Below are 16,063 nucleotides of genomic sequence, written 5' to 3'. Positions count from 1 at the left end.
CTATTAGTTAAAAAAAAAAGAATAAAAAAGGAATACTTTAAAATTTAAATTAATGAATAAGATTTAAGTTATTAATGTTTATTAAATCTATTGACGTTTTTATTAGTGAGTCTTTTTTTTTAAGCTAAAAAAAATGAAGATAATTAATAAAATAGTTAACTATCACATCATTTTCTGACTTAATGTTTCTAACAACCAAGAATACCAATCTTTGATTGGAACATTTTTACTTTTACATTCATTATACAACATTGTATTATCAATTTTTAAAACTTCTTTTGGCATTACCATTTTAATTCCTAAAGCAAGACTATTAAATAACACTTTTTTATCTTCTTCATCTTCAATCAACCACATTTTTTTCTTTTCCCAAAATGCTTCTTTTTCATCTCTTTCATTTTTTAATTTTTCTATAGTTCGTTCTAATTCTTCTACCTTTTTTTTTAATTTAGTGTTTGATGCTTTTTGTGTAGAAACTTTTGTTTCTATCATTTTTACACTTTCTACTTGAACTCTTAATTCTTCTTTTGCTTCATATGATATTTTTTGCATTTCATCACATTCTTTTTTCATTTGATTAATTTGTTTTTCTGTTTCTTTTTTAATACTCTCAACTTGTTGATGTGCATTATCAATTTGTCCTTTAACCTCTTCATACTTTTTTGTTTCTTCTTCTTTTTCTTTTTGAGTTTCATCTAGTTGTTGTTTTAATTCATCTATCTGTTTATTTAACTGTTCAACTGTTAATTTAATTTCATTATTTTGATTTATTTTTTCATTTATTTCATTTTGTAAATTTTTTACATTATTTTCATGTTCTTCTTTTATTTGTATTTTTTCATTTTCCATTTGAATTTTTAATTTATTAAAATCTGATTTTAAATCTTCTTTTTCTAAAAGAATTTGTTCTTTTTCTTTTTGAATATCATCTTTTTCAGATTTTATTTTTTCAATTTCTTGATTTAAATTCTTTTTATCTTCAGTACTTTTCTTTTTGTCTTCATCATTTTTTTGAATAATTAAAGCAATATCATTTTTTTTCTTTTCAATATCATTTTGGAGTCGCTTAATTTCAATGTTTTTATTGTCTATTTCTTTTTTAAAATCTTTTTCCATAATATCTTTTTCATTTTTAACCATTTCAATTAATTTTATTTTTGTTCCAAGTTCTCTTTCTTTACTATTAAATTCACTTTTGATTGACTCAATTTTCTTTTCATTTTCTTTAATTAAATATCCCATTTCTTTATTTTCTTCTTCTTTCGTTTTATTTTCTTTTTTTATTATCTCATTTTCACTTTCTAATTTTTTTTTCAAATCTTCTAGTTGAGTATTTTCTTTTTTCATTTCTTCTATTTGTGCTTTTACTTCACTTAATTCTTTTTCACTCTTTTCTTTTATTTCATTTAATTCATTTTTTTTCTTATCAAGTTCTGTTTCAAATTCTTTTTGAATAACCTCTTTTTCCTTATTAATCTCATTTATTTTTTCATCGTTTTCTTTAATTTTTATTTGTAATTCATTAATTTCTTTTTCTGTTTTCTTTTCAATTTCTTCTTTTACTTTTTTTAAGTTTTCATTTTCTTTTATTGTAGTATTAATAATTTCTTCTTTTTGAAGAATTTGATCAGTTAACTCTTGATTAATTTTATTGAGACTATTTTCTTTTTTATTCAACTCTTCTTTAAGTCCAGTAATACTCTTATTTAATTCGTTGATTTTATTATCTTTTGAAGTGATGATATCATTTATTTTCTTTTCATTTCTTTCTTTTTCTTTCTTTATTTCTTCTTCGATTTGATTCTTTTCTATTATTGATGTTTCTAATTCTTTCATTATTTTTTCTTTGTCTAAATTTAGTTGATCAATTTGTTTTTGTTTTTCTAAATTTTCTTGTTCACTCTTTTTATTATTTTGTTTTAATTCTTCTATTTGTCTATTGAGTTTCTCAATTTCTTTCTTTTTCTTTTCAATATTGTTATTTAATTCTTCCTCTTTTTGAATGAATTCTTCATTCTTTTTTTTTTGTTCAATTTCATTTGTTTTTCTTTCTTTTTCATTATCATTTTTAATAGTTTCTATTTCTTTTTTTAGTTCTTCAATAATTCTTTCATATTCATTTGAATCACCACTTTCTTTTATTTTTAAAACTTCAATCTCTCCTTTTATTCGTTCTAATTCTTTCACTTTTTCTTTCATAGTTTCATTTTCTTTATTTATTTTTTCAATTTCTTGATTAAGACTTTTAACCTCTTCTTCTTTCTTTTCAATTGTTTTCTTCATTCGATTATTATTTTCTTCACTTTCTTCTTTTTCTTTTTGACTCTTTTCTAATTGTTCTTTCCATTCTTTCTCTTTTACTTTCCATTCTTCAATAATACTTTGTAACTCTTTAATCTCTTTTTCTTTTTTTTCTTTATTAATTTGCTCTTGTTCCTTAAGTTCTTTTAATTCTTGAATATTTTTTTTATTTTCTTTTAATTCTAATTCTGTAGTTTCTTTTTCTTCTTCTTTTATTTTAATTTCAATTTCTAATGAATTGATTTGATTTTTATATTCATTATTTTCTTCTTTTATTTTGTTTAGTTCTTGTAATGTTTTATTATTTCTTTCTGTTTCTTTATTCATTTTTTCATTTATCCGTTGTATTTCTTTTTCTTTATAATCATTCACTTCTTTTATTTTATTTATTTCTTCTTCTTTTCCTGAAACTATATCTTCTAATTCTTTTATTTTAACACTTAATTCATTTCTTTCTTTTTCCATTTCTTTTTGAATTAATTGTATTGCTTCTTCATTCTTTTTCTTAATATCAATTATTTCTTGTTCTTTTATTTGAATAATATTTTGTTGTTGACTTTGTTCTTTAACTTCTTTAATTTGTTCTTGAAACTCTTTTTCTTTAGCTGATACTTCTTCTTTTAATTTTTGTTCAGTATTTGTTAATTGAATAATTTCATCCTTTAATTGTTGAATTACTAATTCTTTTGCTTCAAAATCTTCTTTATTTTCTTCAATAGTTTTTTCATAATCATCGATTTGTTGATTCTTTTCTTTGATTCTATCATTAAGTTCTTTTACACTTTTTTCAAATTCTTCTATAATTCCCATTAAGGTACTTTCATTTTGACATTTCATTCTCATTTCTCTTTCAGCTTTTTCTGCCTCTTCTTTTTTTTCTTTCATTACTGAAACAAGTTTTTCTAATTCTTCTATCTTTTCAATTTTTTGTTTTATTTGAACTCTTAATTCTTCAAGAGTTTGTGAATCTTCTCCCTTAATTTCTATTGGAGTACTTGACTCTTCTTTAACTAATTCCATTGCTTCAAGCATCATATTATCTACTTTTCCCTTATGAATATTTAATTCTTGAATTATCATATCATTATCCATTTCATCAAATTCATCTTCTTCTACTTCAACCATCTCTAATCCTTCCATCATATTTGCTACATTAATTCGTAGTTTTTCTATTTTATCTTTAACAATTTCATCAGTATTCTTACGACAAATATCCATTAACTTTTCTAATTCTTCAACTAGTTCATCTCTTTTAGCTCTCCTTACTTCCTTAGTTCTTTCTCTTCTCCCGAGAAAGATTTTTTCTGCTACTTTCATATCATTTGGTCCAAATCTATTATCTTTTATAATAAAATATGATAAATAAAGAACTAATGAATTGTCATCTAATTGATTTGCTCCAACAGCCTGTGCACTTAATAAAATAGGAATATTTAATTGACTTTTAGCTAATTGTAAACAAGTAGAAACTGTTTTAATTTTATCTCTAGTAAGAGTATTATAAGCAATAATATTTGGTTTATAATAATTTAATATTCTTGCAAAAAGAATACCATCAGAAAATTCAGTTTTTAAGTCAAATAAAGGATTATTAATTTTTAATATACATTTAATCCATTTAGAGAAATCAATAATTCTAACTGGAGTATCATTTAATCTAAATCTATACATTAAATAAAACATGAGAGTAATTATTGGTTTAGGTTCCCCATTCAGTATGTCTTGAACAGTAGTAGTAACTTTTATGTTTTGATTTTTAATGAATTCAAGAATTAAACTTAAATTATTTTCTTTATCTTTTTGTGTGATTGGAGTTTTGATGATATTTGGGATTACTTTTCCTGTTTCAATCTGAAGATATCTTGAAAGGATAATACCATCTTGTAAGTCTTTAAGAATATCATTTATTATTGGTTTCTCATAATGTAATGCATGATTAATAATTTCAGAATATGCGTATAGTTGTTGTGACTCAACTGATTTAGGCTTAAGACTAGTACTAGAGAGTTTGAGTAAAGAACTCATTGAATGATATAAATTATTAGTTTAGAGTTGATGAAAAAGAGAATTTTGGACTTTCTTGGAAATTTCCTATTTATTTTTTCTTTTCAAAAGAAAAAAGATAATACTTAAAACAGTTTTCTATTATCAACAAGTTAACTTTGTAATTAATCTCTCTAATCACGACCTTCACCTGAAAGAGAACAATTAGCCTGTAAAATGTGTGGAGAAAAATGTTTAACTTTTTTATGACATTTATAACAATACCCACACCCACAAACACATTTAATATAATTACATCCACTGATACGTTCACATGCCATATGACATTCTGGGCATTCTCCATGTGTTTTAAGAAATTCTTTGAACATTTCATCTGCTTTATCATTTTCAGCTTTCCATTTTTGATATTGTTCGCAAGTACTACCTTCATGATATTCACATAAACAATTAGTACAAAAGTAGGTATTACAAATAGGACATTGTACTTTTAATTTGTTATCTGTCATTAATAACCCTGCTTCACATTTAGGACAGAACTTACAATTTTTTTGTGCCATTAGAAATACTCTTCTTGAATTCTCTGTAAATCTACTACACATTTCTGGCGTAAAGAATTTAGCATATAACTCTGAAGTTGGTATTTTTGAATTACATCCAGCTTGTGGACAATGAACTTCTACATTATTATCATTAAGTGCTTGTTCAACGGTTTCTTGAACACAACTAAAACAGAATTTATGTCCACACCCAGGAATAGTATAACAATTATCTATTTCACCGAAGCAAATACCACATTCTTCTGGTTCTTCTTTTTCTGTGTTATTTTTTTCTGATTTTCTATATTCATCAATATATTTTAATATAATTTGTTCCAAAACACTTTCTGGTTGTCCTTTTAATAAAGCCTGATTGATTTCTTCCCGGAAATTGAATAAGCACAAATTTTGTATAGCATTATCCATTAAGTAACAAATGAATATTATTAGTTTTTTTTTAGTTTTAAAAATAAAAATCATTGCTGATTAAAATATTTTTTTAAAAATATTGATAGTATTTTGTTATTCAAAGGTAGTACAATTGATTGTTCACTTGTTAATTTAGAAATAATCCATTCATTGATTTGTTTCCCAATTAAAATAATATCACCATAAGAAATAGAAAAAGATTCTAAATATCTTATTTTATCGACTATTACTGTACCTTTCATAATCGTTTTGTTAATAAATAAATATCCTTCTTCTGTTAGAAGATCAACTAACAAACTATTTGTTTCTTCAAGTTTCATTCTTCTTGACTTTGATATAATTGTTGAGTACTTATATCCTTTTTTAACTTGTTCTTCAATAAGTGTCTTTATTCTTTCTTCAACAAAGGTATTTATTTGTAAAATATCATTATTTCTTTTTATTGATTCAATTTCAATATAAGATAATGTGGTTGTTGATTTTGATTTTGGTTTTCTTAATACAATTTCAAAATGTCTATTCAATAATGCAATTAAAACACTTTCTAATGCAATTTTATAATTTCTCTTATCTCTGTAATTACCAGAACTTGGATTCATTGTTGGTTAGTAGGTGTCTTACAATGATATTAAATAGTCATACCTTCTTTTTAAATTAATTTGTCAATAAAGAATTGACCTATTCATCCCTCAAAATGGTACTTATCCTTTTTTAAAGAAAAAGAGATAGCCAATAATTACTTATTGTTTAATGTATCAATCCTCACAAAAACTATTCAGAAGTTTCTTCTTCAGAGGTTACTTCACCACATATGAATTCATAAAACTCCTCTTTAGGAAGAATAAATTAGTATGACCAAAATTCAGTTATTGTTTTCAACAATAGAATTATTTCTTGTCGTCTTTTTTTTTATTTAAGGGTACAAGTTTCACTACGAAAAAAAAAAAAACAATACATAATATCTTAAACTATTTGAAATTTCATTAAATGAAAGGACAACTTCTTACAAAAAAGTTACATCAAAAAATATATTAACTAGATTATGATTTTTTTTTAATAAATTATTGTAATAATTCTTTTCAGAAACAAAGTATTTTCAACTGTTTATAATTTCTTTTTATGTTGATTATTCTTTAAATTCAAGATTATAATCATTGTCTTTAAAAAGGAATTAAATACTTCAATGCTTTATTTTTAATAAAATTTATTTTTAGTATATGGCTTTGTTGATATTTTAAAAGCACAAACTTCACTAAACTAGGTTTTAACAGAGTCAAATAACATAAGGTGAAGTATCAAAATTACTCATAACGTATAAATACCCCAAAAAATATGAAGTCATATGACGTTTCAATAACTGAATAAATGCTACAACCTTTTTATGAAAACAATCATTATCTCATTTACAAAATAAAGTCTTGATTCTTATTAAAATATTTTCTTTATTTATGAACAAAATTAATAATTTTGTTGATACCCTCTTCTGTAATACAAATAAAATTTAGTTTATAAATTACCTTAATAAGACAATCAGAAATTACTAGAATATTAAATTATATTTTTTCTCAAAGAATCTATAAATCTTCTCCTATTAACTCACAAAAAAAGAAATCTAACTGGCTAAGATTATTGTATTAGTTATTTATATTAATAAGTAATTTTTTTTTAACAAAAGTTGAATTTGTGTCTTTATTAAAATTACTACTAATTGTTATTTTTTAATTAAACACTTCTTTCATTGAAATGAAAGATTTAATATCGTGGTGTAATTCTTAAAAGAAAAACAACAAAGTGTTATTTAATCTTAAATGACAAAATAAAAATAATGGCAAATGAGATGTAAAATATTGTTTTTATTGAATCTGTTTAAGTAATAAATCAGCTTCTTTGGACATTTCAAGAGTAAAATTTGCTTTAAATTTATCTACTAATTTATTGATTGTTTTCATTGCATTAAATTGATAAACAACTGAACGACAAATACGAACCTTCTTTATAATACGGTTAATTGAAACAAATGTGATATATACGATATCTATTTCATTTTCAGCTATTTGGAAATTAGTAAGTAAAGAGCTTGTCACTGCTTCAGCGTAATTAGATATTGCATCAACGTCATATAATGATTCAGGGAGAAGGGCAAAAAAGAGTGTTGAGTACTTTCTTGTTAATATATTATCTGTTTTAAAAAAATGATTTGCAACCATTTTATAATAATTGTATGCCTCTTTAAAAAAATCTTTTGTGTTTGAGAGAATTGCCATAGCAGCAATAGTGCATTGTATTGAATCTTCATCAAAATCAAAATTTGAAATTAGTTTCAAGAAACTACTAACACTCTGTGCCTCTTGTGAAGCATTGAGAATGTAATCATTTTGATAAATTGAATTGATATATTCGTTAAGTATAAAATGGTAAGTAGAAGCAACAGTATTTTCTTCTCCTGAGTTTATTTGTTGGTTATAAATAAGTAATGAATTATATCTCAATGCCAAAGGAATATCATTGTTATATAACGATGAGAATTTTTCTAGGTTTGGTAACAATGGTTGAGTTTTAAGAAATGTTAAATTTTTCTTCCAATCATTATTTAATGGGGATATCAACTGCAATATACAATCACAAACACCTTCTAATATTTCTTTACAAGATGAACATCTAATAACAGTAATAGAAAAATAATTCATTAACTCTACTTCAGAAGAATAGCTTTGGTGTTTTAATAAATACAACAATAATTTTATACCATGGTATTGAATATCTAGATCACAGGTAAAATTTTTCAATGTTACTTCAAAAATATCAATCCATCCATTCTTATTAAAAGTATCAATATCATTAGTTATCTGAAGGTATTGGCATGTTAGTGTTAATGAATTACATTGAATCGATGAATTACCAACAAATTCAAGTGCTGCTTTATAACATACTGTTGCCCATTTAAGTAACTCATCTTTGTTTGGATTAGCATCTAGAAGATAAACTAATACCGTTCCACATTGGTCTTGAATTAATGAATTATGTTGGTAAGTATTCATAACTTGACATAATACATCAGGTAATTGCATTGAATAAAATTCAAGTATTCCAAAGTTATTTTGAATTATATTAACCAATAAAGTTGTTGAACAAACTTCTATCATTTCATTCTTTTGATACCTCTTGATAATTTCACTTATTACAAGTTGTAAACCATTCTTCACTGCAAGTCCACACCATTCTTTATTATTAGTAATTATTTCGAAAAATATTAATGCACTACTAATAATTTCTTCATCATCAATATGGTCTAAACATACTCCAATATACACTGACATTTCTTCTGGATCAATACCTTGAGTTGTTTCTCTATATCTATTGACACAAATTTTAAATACTCCAACAATTATTGCTTTTTCTGAGTTATATCTCATAACTAATCTTGATAATGAAAACCATCGTTTTGCTAACAAAAGATTATGTGCATTATCATTAACAAGTGTCTTAATTAATTGAAGCCCATTCACTATAGCTGGGATATAAAGACTTTCATCAATAAAGTCAAGTAAATTTTCAACAAAACCTTCCTTTTCTTCTTTAGAAATAAGATTTGTTGTGAATAGTTTAATTAATGTTTCTGTTGCAACCAGTGAAGTTGCTTCTCTAAATTCTTTTGTAGTACTTTGAATATGTTGCATAATAAATTGATGAAATCCAGCTTTGATAACATTAACATTATGTTCTACTGTACCACAGTATGCTCCCAATGATGCAATACATATATAAATCATACAATCATCTCCACTATTATTTGCTAAAGTAACTGCAGTTTGATATAATCCATTATTCCATAATTCTGATTGTGCTTCTGTTTCTTGACTACAAAGAGAAAATGTATGAAGGAAAAGCATAATAATATCATTTGATTTTGTTTGAAGAGAAGTAACCTTATTTTGAAGGAGAGTTAAATTATTTCTTAAAACAAAATCCTTTCTCTTTTGTTCATATTGAACTAAATGAAGACAAGATTGTAATACATCAAATAATTCATTTTCTTTTAGATCTCCAGATAGAATCTCTGTTAACACAGCAGGAAATAATGAAACACCTTCTAAAATCTTTGAAACAACAAATGCTGTTAAGGAACCAACACTTTCTTTTAGTTGATTTCTTGTTGACGAAATACCATTTTTCATAATATATGATTCAAAACAATATCTTCTTAATACAGTTTGTTGTAATTTAGAATATAAAAATGCTAATGCTGATACATCTTGTGGGTTAAATACATCAAATTGTGAAACAATATACTGTTCAATGTCAATGGGTATTTGGTATTTATCATTAACACTCATCCAATCAATAAGTTCATGAATAAAAGTTTTATTAATCATCTGCAACTCATAATACCCATCAAGTAATAAATTTAGTTGTTCTTCTGAAGTACTTTTAAATATAAATAATGGCTTAGTATTACATTTCTGTATATATGGTCGTAATAATGATTGAACAACAAACCTTGGTTTTCTCAAAAATATAAATTTGTCATCTTCTTCATTAAACTTATTGAATTCATTTAATAATAATCCTTTTACTGTATCACATATTTCTTTATCAATAATAAGTTCACCATCAATACAAATAACTTTAATTGTTAAATGTAAATTAGGTGGGTGGTATTTTTCTTTTACTACAGGAGCGTCAACAAAAAGTAACTTATTATAAGCCTTTTCATTTTGTTGCAATTCAAATAATTTCTTCATAAATGTTATGTCTTCAAGTTCTATTTTTCTTTTCATCTTCTTTGATGTTTCCTTCTTCTTTTATTTCTTTTTTTGTTATTGAGACTACCTTGTTTCAATTTTAAAAAAAAAGAAACCAACAAAAATCTTAAACACTCGTTATTTCAGTCACAATCATCTCAAAATACTTTTTTCTGAGAAGCTTTCTTACGTTTTTGTTCTGAAACAATCTTAATTGGTGCTTTCAATGTATAACATTCTTCTTTTCTAGATCCTCCATTTGCCTTAGACTCTTTTATACATCCTATACGAATAAGATGTCTTTTAGTAATTGTATCAACCATTAGAAAATCGACACCAATTGTTTTAACGTATACCATGGGAATAGAAAAATTACAAATATGTAAAGCAATCACAATGGCAGTATTAGTTATTAACATTTTATTTAAATTAGAATAAATGTATTTCTTAGCTTCAGTATCAGTAATACTATCTAAGAATCTATCACATAACCCAACAAAAACTGTTTCATCAATCCAATTTTCAGATGCAACTTTTTTTGCATTACTTTCTGACTTTATATGAGTACCTTTAACAAAGAGAACTTTAAGAGAACGATAAAGTTCTAATAAACTAACAACAGTCAACAACCTTACTTTTTCCATTTGAGAAAGTAATGGAACAAATGTTGCTCCAAGTTTAGTTGTTTTTAGAATGTTCATTACTTCATTTATTTTGATAGGGTCTTTAGCTTTAAGTTTATTTCTGACATCACGTGCACAATTAGAATAATAAGTCTTCTCATCTGGTGTCATTAGAGTGTCAAGTGAGAATATTTCTGATACTTCAGTTGTAGCTGGATCAAATGGTGGAATATCAGGAAAGTCTTTTGGATTAAGAAGATCTTTCTTTTCTCCTTTTTCTCCTGGGACAATAGCCTCTCTTTCAATATCATGTGTTCCAACAACTTCTTCCATTCTTCCTCTCAAGACCTTATTAACTGCATGTCTTGAAGTACCAAAACTATTATTTAAATCTAACTTTTGTTCTAAATATGTTCCAGGTTCAGAACGAACAATTTCAGCATCTCCAATCTCATGTCGAAGATTAAAATGTTCTACTGGAATAATTTCAATTGTTGTTGATCCCTTTTTACGAATACCAATACCGTATTTCATATAATCAGTTCTATCTTCTATTTGTTTGTATTGTAATGTTTCTCCCATTGAACCACGAATTTTCTAGAAAATAAGTCTTCTGTATTCTTAGAATTACTTTATTGTATTGACAGAGGATTCAGAATTAAATCAATATAAAATTGGCAAAAACAAACATAAACTCCATCCGAACCCTTTTTTAATGAAAATTCTAACTCTTCTAGTTCAGGTGCTGGTGGTAAAATACCTATTTCTATAACACAGGGTTTTTCAGAGACTTTAGACTTTGCATCAACACTTTCTACTTTAATATCAATAACTCGTTTTTTTAATGTTGGTAGAAAAATATCATCTTCAAGATGGCGTTTTCTTGTTTCTTCCATTCAATGATTTTACCACCAGGGTTTTCTTTTTCATTTTCACAAATTTAATTTAGTTTTGTTTTTAATATATTTTACATTTAAATATAGTAATTTTTTTCTTTTATAAAATTTCAACAACTTCCTAAAATGTTTAAAATTAAATTGATTTCAATCTCATTGCCAATAACATATCTTTCTCGAGAATAGTCACTCGCTTGCAATGACGAGCCATCATCTCTGCTTCTTGAAAGAGAGAAACTAAAAAACTTTCTGCCGCTTGTTGGAGTGCTAAATTTGCATCTTTTTCTATTCTAAACAATTTCGTTGTATACTCATTAATAACTTTACGAACACATTTATTAAAAGTGCCTGACGGAATAAGCATATTTGTAGTACGTTGTAACTCTCGGATTTCTTGTTCAACTTTCATTCTGTTCCTCATCTCTGGTAATATCACTCCCATTTTTTTACAATACTCAATCTTTACTGATTTTGGCATCATTGATAGTGGTTTCATAACAACAATAAATTATTTTCTGATGTTATGATAACTTAAATATTACTTAAACCAACAATGACCATTTGAAAAGAAAGGACAAGAAAAAAGTTCTAAAATGAAAAGAAATCTTACTTTCTAGGTAGGGACAAATTGATTTCAAGAAAAAGTTATTGTCAGTATAAAAGATAAAATAGAAACAGCACACATATCTTCTATAAAGGAGTAATACTCTTTAAATGTTTGTTTTTGTTCTGAAAAAGGTGCTTAAATTAATAACTCAAAGTTTTCAAATTAAATTTTAAGAAAGAAGATAAGAAGAGGGTCGAAAAGGAGGGAAAAGGATAAAGAATGAAGGTTTAATTATGTTAGGTAGAATAAGGGGGAAGAATTCATAAAAATAGAACCTTTAAATATGAGATTGCATCGAGAAGAGGTAAAAGAGAAAAAAAGAAACTAGATGAATTAATAAAAAAAACAGTAAAGAAATTAGACATGAAAAAATGAAGGGGTTTTTGAACTACTATTTCCCTTTAATTTTGTTCATGGTTTTTTTTTCATTAAGAGTGAAAAGAGAAAAAAAAAAGAAGGAAATATATAAAGGGTGAACAGAGAAAAGTATTCATTTAATTTGAATGCCAAAGGGAAACACTAAAACTTCTAAGGCTAAAAATACTAAAGACAAAAAGGCTAAAAAGGATCCAAATAGACCAAAAAAACCTCAATCAGCTTATTTTCTGTACCTAAATGAACACAGAGCTTCTATTAAGGAAGAACACCCAGACATTAAATTTACAGAAATTTCCAAAGTTGCATCTGAACAATGGAAAGCTCTTGGAGAAGAAGAAAAGAAGGAATATCAAGCTAAAGCTGATGCTGCTAGAGAACAATACAAAAAAGATATGGAAAAATACACTGGTAAAAAACAAGCTTCTGAGGAAGAAGAAGAAGAAGAAGGAGATTCTGAATAATTGCTGTGTTACTTATTCATTTTATAGTTAATTTTTATGAAAAAGAGAAAGAGCAAAAATATATTTTGTATTATTTCTTTTTTCAACAATTAAAGAGATATTTTTATATAGATTCTTTACTATAATCTCGGGATTTAGCAACTATTTTTTGATTGTTTCTTCTTTCTCTCTTCAAATTATTTTCATTCATTAAACTATTCTAATAGTTTATTTTATTATACGAAATATTATTTGATTTTTCTGGTTTTATTTTAATTGTTTCTTCTCGAAGAATCATTAATTTATCGTTATATATAACAATTGATATCTTTTTTGAAAAAATAAAGAATAATTAAAATCAGAACTTGAAAAGATGAATCAAAAAACAAAGTCAACCGATGGTTGGTGTTATTCTTCTTCTTTTTATTGTTTATTGTTGTCATGCAACAATCACCAAAAATCAAGTTGAGGTTAACATTGATTTTACACCATTTCCTAAAAGAACAATGGAATTTTTTGTTGAAGGCGAACAACTAAAACAATACCATTTTACTCTTCCATTAAATGAGTCACTTCAAATGACTCAATTCACATGTATTGAAAATGACAAAGAATTACAGTTTGAAGTAGTTGCTAAACCTGAAAATAAAACAATTGAAGTTATTGTTGATTTACCAGATCAACAAAAAAATAAATTCACATGTAAATACCTTCATATTGATGCTCTTGAAAATTATCCAAAAGAACGTAGTTTATCAGAAAAGTATAAATTCCTTTTTACAACTCATTTGTGTCCACTTTCTGATCATATTAAATGCACTACATTATTCAATCTTGGGTCTACACAATCTATTGCTACTTCTATTAAACCAACAACAGAAGGATCAAGTCGATTAAAATTTGGACCTTATGAACCTACTGAATTTAAATTTATAAAGTATCATTTCCAAAGTTCTCTACATCCAATGACATATGGCAGAATACAAAAAGTTGTTAATATTAATGAAAATAATATTTATGTTCACATGGAAATAGATGATATGAAAAATAATGGAGCAGTATTAAATAAGGAGTTTAACAGAAATGATTTCAATTATGAAGGTATTTATCTTAAAGATTTTTCTATGGAAGTTGAAGTGAATGCGTATAACTTAGAATATCGTGATAGTACTGGTCTTATTACTACTGGTCATTTAATTTCAAGACCAAAAAGTACTACATTATATTTACCACCAAGATATCCTCTACTTGGAGGATGGAAAACATCATTTGAAGTTAATTACAATTATCCATTAGATGTTTCTGTCCAACAAATCAATGAACAAAAGAGACTTGTCATTCCTTTAAAAGTAGATTTCAAAGGTATTGTTTCAAATGAAGAAGTTGATATTGTTTTACCAGAAGGAGCAACAATCACTTCTATTAATTATCCAAAACGTTCTTATATTGAAGAAACAATTTATAACCAACCATCATTTGGGACATATTATAAGAAACCTATTGTTAGATTAATATTAAAAGAAGTTGATATGAGTGATAATACTGATATATTAGAAATTTATTACAAAGAAAATCCAGCAGCAAAAAGAACAAAAAGTATTATTGTTGCATTCCTTACAAGTTCCATTATTATAATATTCCTTCTTTATGCCAAAATCATTAATAATTAATTCAGTTTTTTCTGGGTTTATTAGACGAAATAAGTTAACGAAAAGCAATTATTTTTACAAACAATTAATTCCATACTGAACCAAAATAGCCAGAAACCCCAACAAGTAATGGACCTCCCCCAACAAAGAGATTTGTCTTCGAAGGGTTAGAGGAAATAGTATATACAGCCTGTGGAATATCTGTTTCGTTCATGTCAGGAAAAGTATTTCTAACAGTACCACTGCATTTGTGATAGATAGTGTGTTTATAATTCCCAGGTTTTCTCATATCAACAAAAGAGACACTACCACTTCCTCCTCCAATGACGAGGTAATTGTCTAAAAACAATACACTTCTTACTCCCCAGTTGACATCAACATGACCAATGATGACAACCTCATTTTTATCTCTTGGGTCCAGAATCGTAGTGAAACTCCTTGAGCCAACAGCAATAACGTTTCCATCTTGTTTAACATCCATGGTAACTAACTCATATGAGTCTTCAAGTTGTTCATCATGAATAGGTTCCATAAGCTCAGCATCCCACATCCCAACAGTCCCTTCAGATGTCAATGCATAACATATTTTTTTCATTTTTTGAATTCCAACACATCGAATTTTGACTTCTGGAATGGTTCTTTCAAAAAATGGTTGTTCTATATGAACTTTATTTGTTGGGTATATATTATAATAGCTAGGTTTTTTATCCATTTTCCAGAAACATAATTTGCCATCTCTTCCTCCACTAAATAGTACATCTTCGTCAATAAATTTTGAACCAAAAACCCAATCACTATGTCCTCTAAGTAAGGCAATAGGTGAAAGTAACATTGTATCAAAAATAACAATATCATTTGGCGAGTCACTACCACTTGCCAATAATCCACTATCACCACTTGGATAATAGTCAACATCATGAATTCCAGAACCCCTATCAAAATTAATGACAGTATTTGGTAATTTAAGTTTTTTAATTGTTTTTTCATAAACGTTCCACACAATTAATTGATTATCTTTTGAACCAAGGACAACTGTATCTTCATTTATCCAACAGCTAGCAAAAATTTTGTCACAGTCACTTGGGGGATATTGAATTTGTTCTGTAGAGAAAAAATTTGGTATTCGTGTCTCAAAAACTTTTTCACACTCAATTGAAATTCCAAAGTATCTTAATAATAAGTTATAGGAAATATAAATTAAGAGAAAGAACAAACCGATTATTTCGATTTCGTTGTTGAATCGCTCCTAGCATGATTTTTAAACACTTTCTTAAGCACTCTTTTATATTCTATTTAAACGTCTTTTCCTTTCATTTAAACTGTGTATCTTCATCTGAAAAACAAATAAAAAAGAATAAAAAACAAAAAAATGTTTCATAAATATTCCTCCTTGTATGAGGTTTGATGAAAAGATACAATCTCAGAAGTCATGAGATTATTAGTAAAAAATATTAATAA

At 26.0% G+C, this 16,063-nt stretch overlaps 9 protein-coding genes across 9 annotated transcripts, besides 21 other annotated features; 2 read left to right on the top strand and 7 right to left on the bottom strand.

Moving 5' to 3' along the window:
- Nucleotides 1–87: part of a sequence feature (AT_rich) that runs on past the window's edge.
- A 75-nt stretch (nt 88–162) lies between these two features.
- EDI_341030 (intracellular protein transport protein USO1, putative) lies at nt 163–4,326 on the bottom strand (the record flags this gene model as incomplete). Its single annotated transcript, XM_001741864.1, has 1 exon — nt 163–4,326. One exon carries the CDS (start codon nt 4,324–4,326, stop codon nt 163–165), a length of 4,164 nt encoding a protein of 1,387 aa, XP_001741916.1.
- Nucleotides 691–867: a microsatellite.
- Nucleotides 1,242–1,428: a microsatellite.
- Nucleotides 1,463–1,591: a microsatellite.
- Nucleotides 1,748–1,793: a microsatellite.
- Nucleotides 1,869–2,057: a microsatellite.
- Nucleotides 1,945–2,099: a microsatellite.
- Nucleotides 2,179–2,365: a microsatellite.
- Nucleotides 2,252–2,418: a microsatellite.
- Nucleotides 2,399–2,515: a microsatellite.
- Nucleotides 2,465–2,640: a microsatellite.
- Nucleotides 2,539–2,696: a microsatellite.
- A 152-nt stretch (nt 4,327–4,478) lies between the features above and the next one.
- Nucleotides 4,479–5,267, bottom strand: EDI_341020 (ariadne RING finger, putative; the record flags this gene model as incomplete). Its single annotated transcript, XM_001741863.1, has 1 exon — nt 4,479–5,267. The coding sequence occupies one exon, from the start codon at nt 5,265–5,267 to the stop codon at nt 4,479–4,481; it is 789 nt and encodes a 262-aa protein (XP_001741915.1).
- A 13-nt stretch (nt 5,268–5,280) lies between these two features.
- Nucleotides 5,281–5,351: a sequence feature (AT_rich).
- Nucleotides 5,318–5,869, bottom strand: EDI_341010 (uncharacterized protein; the record flags this gene model as incomplete). Its single annotated transcript, XM_001741862.1, has 1 exon — nt 5,318–5,869. One exon carries the CDS (start codon nt 5,867–5,869, stop codon nt 5,318–5,320), a length of 552 nt encoding a protein of 183 aa, XP_001741914.1.
- Nucleotides 5,870–6,291: 422 nt separating this feature from the next.
- Nucleotides 6,292–6,345: a sequence feature (AT_rich).
- A 112-nt stretch (nt 6,346–6,457) lies between these two features.
- Nucleotides 6,458–6,483: a sequence feature (AT_rich).
- A 212-nt stretch (nt 6,484–6,695) lies between these two features.
- Nucleotides 6,696–6,739: a sequence feature (AT_rich).
- Nucleotides 6,740–6,908: 169 nt separating this feature from the next.
- Nucleotides 6,909–6,939: a sequence feature (AT_rich).
- Nucleotides 6,940–7,123: 184 nt separating this feature from the next.
- Nucleotides 7,124–10,012, bottom strand: EDI_341000 (uncharacterized protein; the record flags this gene model as incomplete). The annotated part of the gene is made up of 1 exon (XM_001741861.1): nt 7,124–10,012. The coding sequence occupies one exon, from the start codon at nt 10,010–10,012 to the stop codon at nt 7,124–7,126; it is 2,889 nt and encodes a 962-aa protein (XP_001741913.1).
- An 18-nt stretch (nt 10,013–10,030) lies between these two features.
- Nucleotides 10,031–10,089: a microsatellite.
- An 81-nt stretch (nt 10,090–10,170) lies between these two features.
- EDI_340990 (uncharacterized protein) lies at nt 10,171–11,531 on the bottom strand (the record flags this gene model as incomplete). The annotated part of the gene is made up of 2 exons (XM_001741860.1): nt 10,171–11,232; nt 11,325–11,531. 2 exons carry the CDS (start codon nt 11,529–11,531, stop codon nt 10,171–10,173), a joined length of 1,269 nt encoding a protein of 422 aa, XP_001741912.1.
- Nucleotides 11,532–11,571: 40 nt separating this feature from the next.
- Nucleotides 11,572–11,642: a sequence feature (AT_rich).
- A 25-nt stretch (nt 11,643–11,667) lies between these two features.
- EDI_340980 (histone H3, putative) lies at nt 11,668–11,973 on the bottom strand (the record flags this gene model as incomplete). The annotated part of the gene is made up of 1 exon (XM_001741859.1): nt 11,668–11,973. The coding sequence occupies one exon, from the start codon at nt 11,971–11,973 to the stop codon at nt 11,668–11,670; it is 306 nt and encodes a 101-aa protein (XP_001741911.1).
- Nucleotides 11,974–12,641: 668 nt separating this feature from the next.
- On the top strand, nt 12,642–12,977 carry EDI_340970 (non-histone chromosomal protein, putative; the record flags this gene model as incomplete). Its single annotated transcript, XM_001741858.1, has 1 exon — nt 12,642–12,977. The coding sequence occupies one exon, from the start codon at nt 12,642–12,644 to the stop codon at nt 12,975–12,977; it is 336 nt and encodes a 111-aa protein (XP_001741910.1).
- Nucleotides 12,942–12,967: a microsatellite.
- Nucleotides 12,978–13,354: 377 nt separating the features above from the next.
- Nucleotides 13,355–14,626, top strand: EDI_340960 (dolichyl-diphosphooligosaccharide--protein glycosyltransferase 67 kDa subunit precursor, putative; the record flags this gene model as incomplete). The annotated part of the gene is made up of 1 exon (XM_001741857.1): nt 13,355–14,626. The coding sequence occupies one exon, from the start codon at nt 13,355–13,357 to the stop codon at nt 14,624–14,626; it is 1,272 nt and encodes a 423-aa protein (XP_001741909.1).
- Nucleotides 14,627–14,690: 64 nt separating this feature from the next.
- Nucleotides 14,691–15,858, bottom strand: EDI_340950 (WD repeat-containing protein 40A-B, putative; the record flags this gene model as incomplete). The annotated part of the gene is made up of 2 exons (XM_001741856.1): nt 14,691–15,774; nt 15,821–15,858. 2 exons carry the CDS (start codon nt 15,856–15,858, stop codon nt 14,691–14,693), a joined length of 1,122 nt encoding a protein of 373 aa, XP_001741908.1.
- Nucleotides 15,859–16,039: 181 nt separating this feature from the next.
- Nucleotides 16,040–16,063: part of a sequence feature (AT_rich) that runs on past the window's edge.

Source organism: Entamoeba dispar, genomic scaffold, assembly GCF_000209125.1.
Source record: "Entamoeba dispar SAW760 scf_1105229464123 genomic scaffold, whole genome shotgun sequence".
NCBI classification, from domain to species: domain Eukaryota; phylum Evosea; order Mastigamoebida; family Endamoebidae; genus Entamoeba; species Entamoeba dispar.
This window is presented reverse-complemented; position numbering and strand designations above follow the sequence as displayed.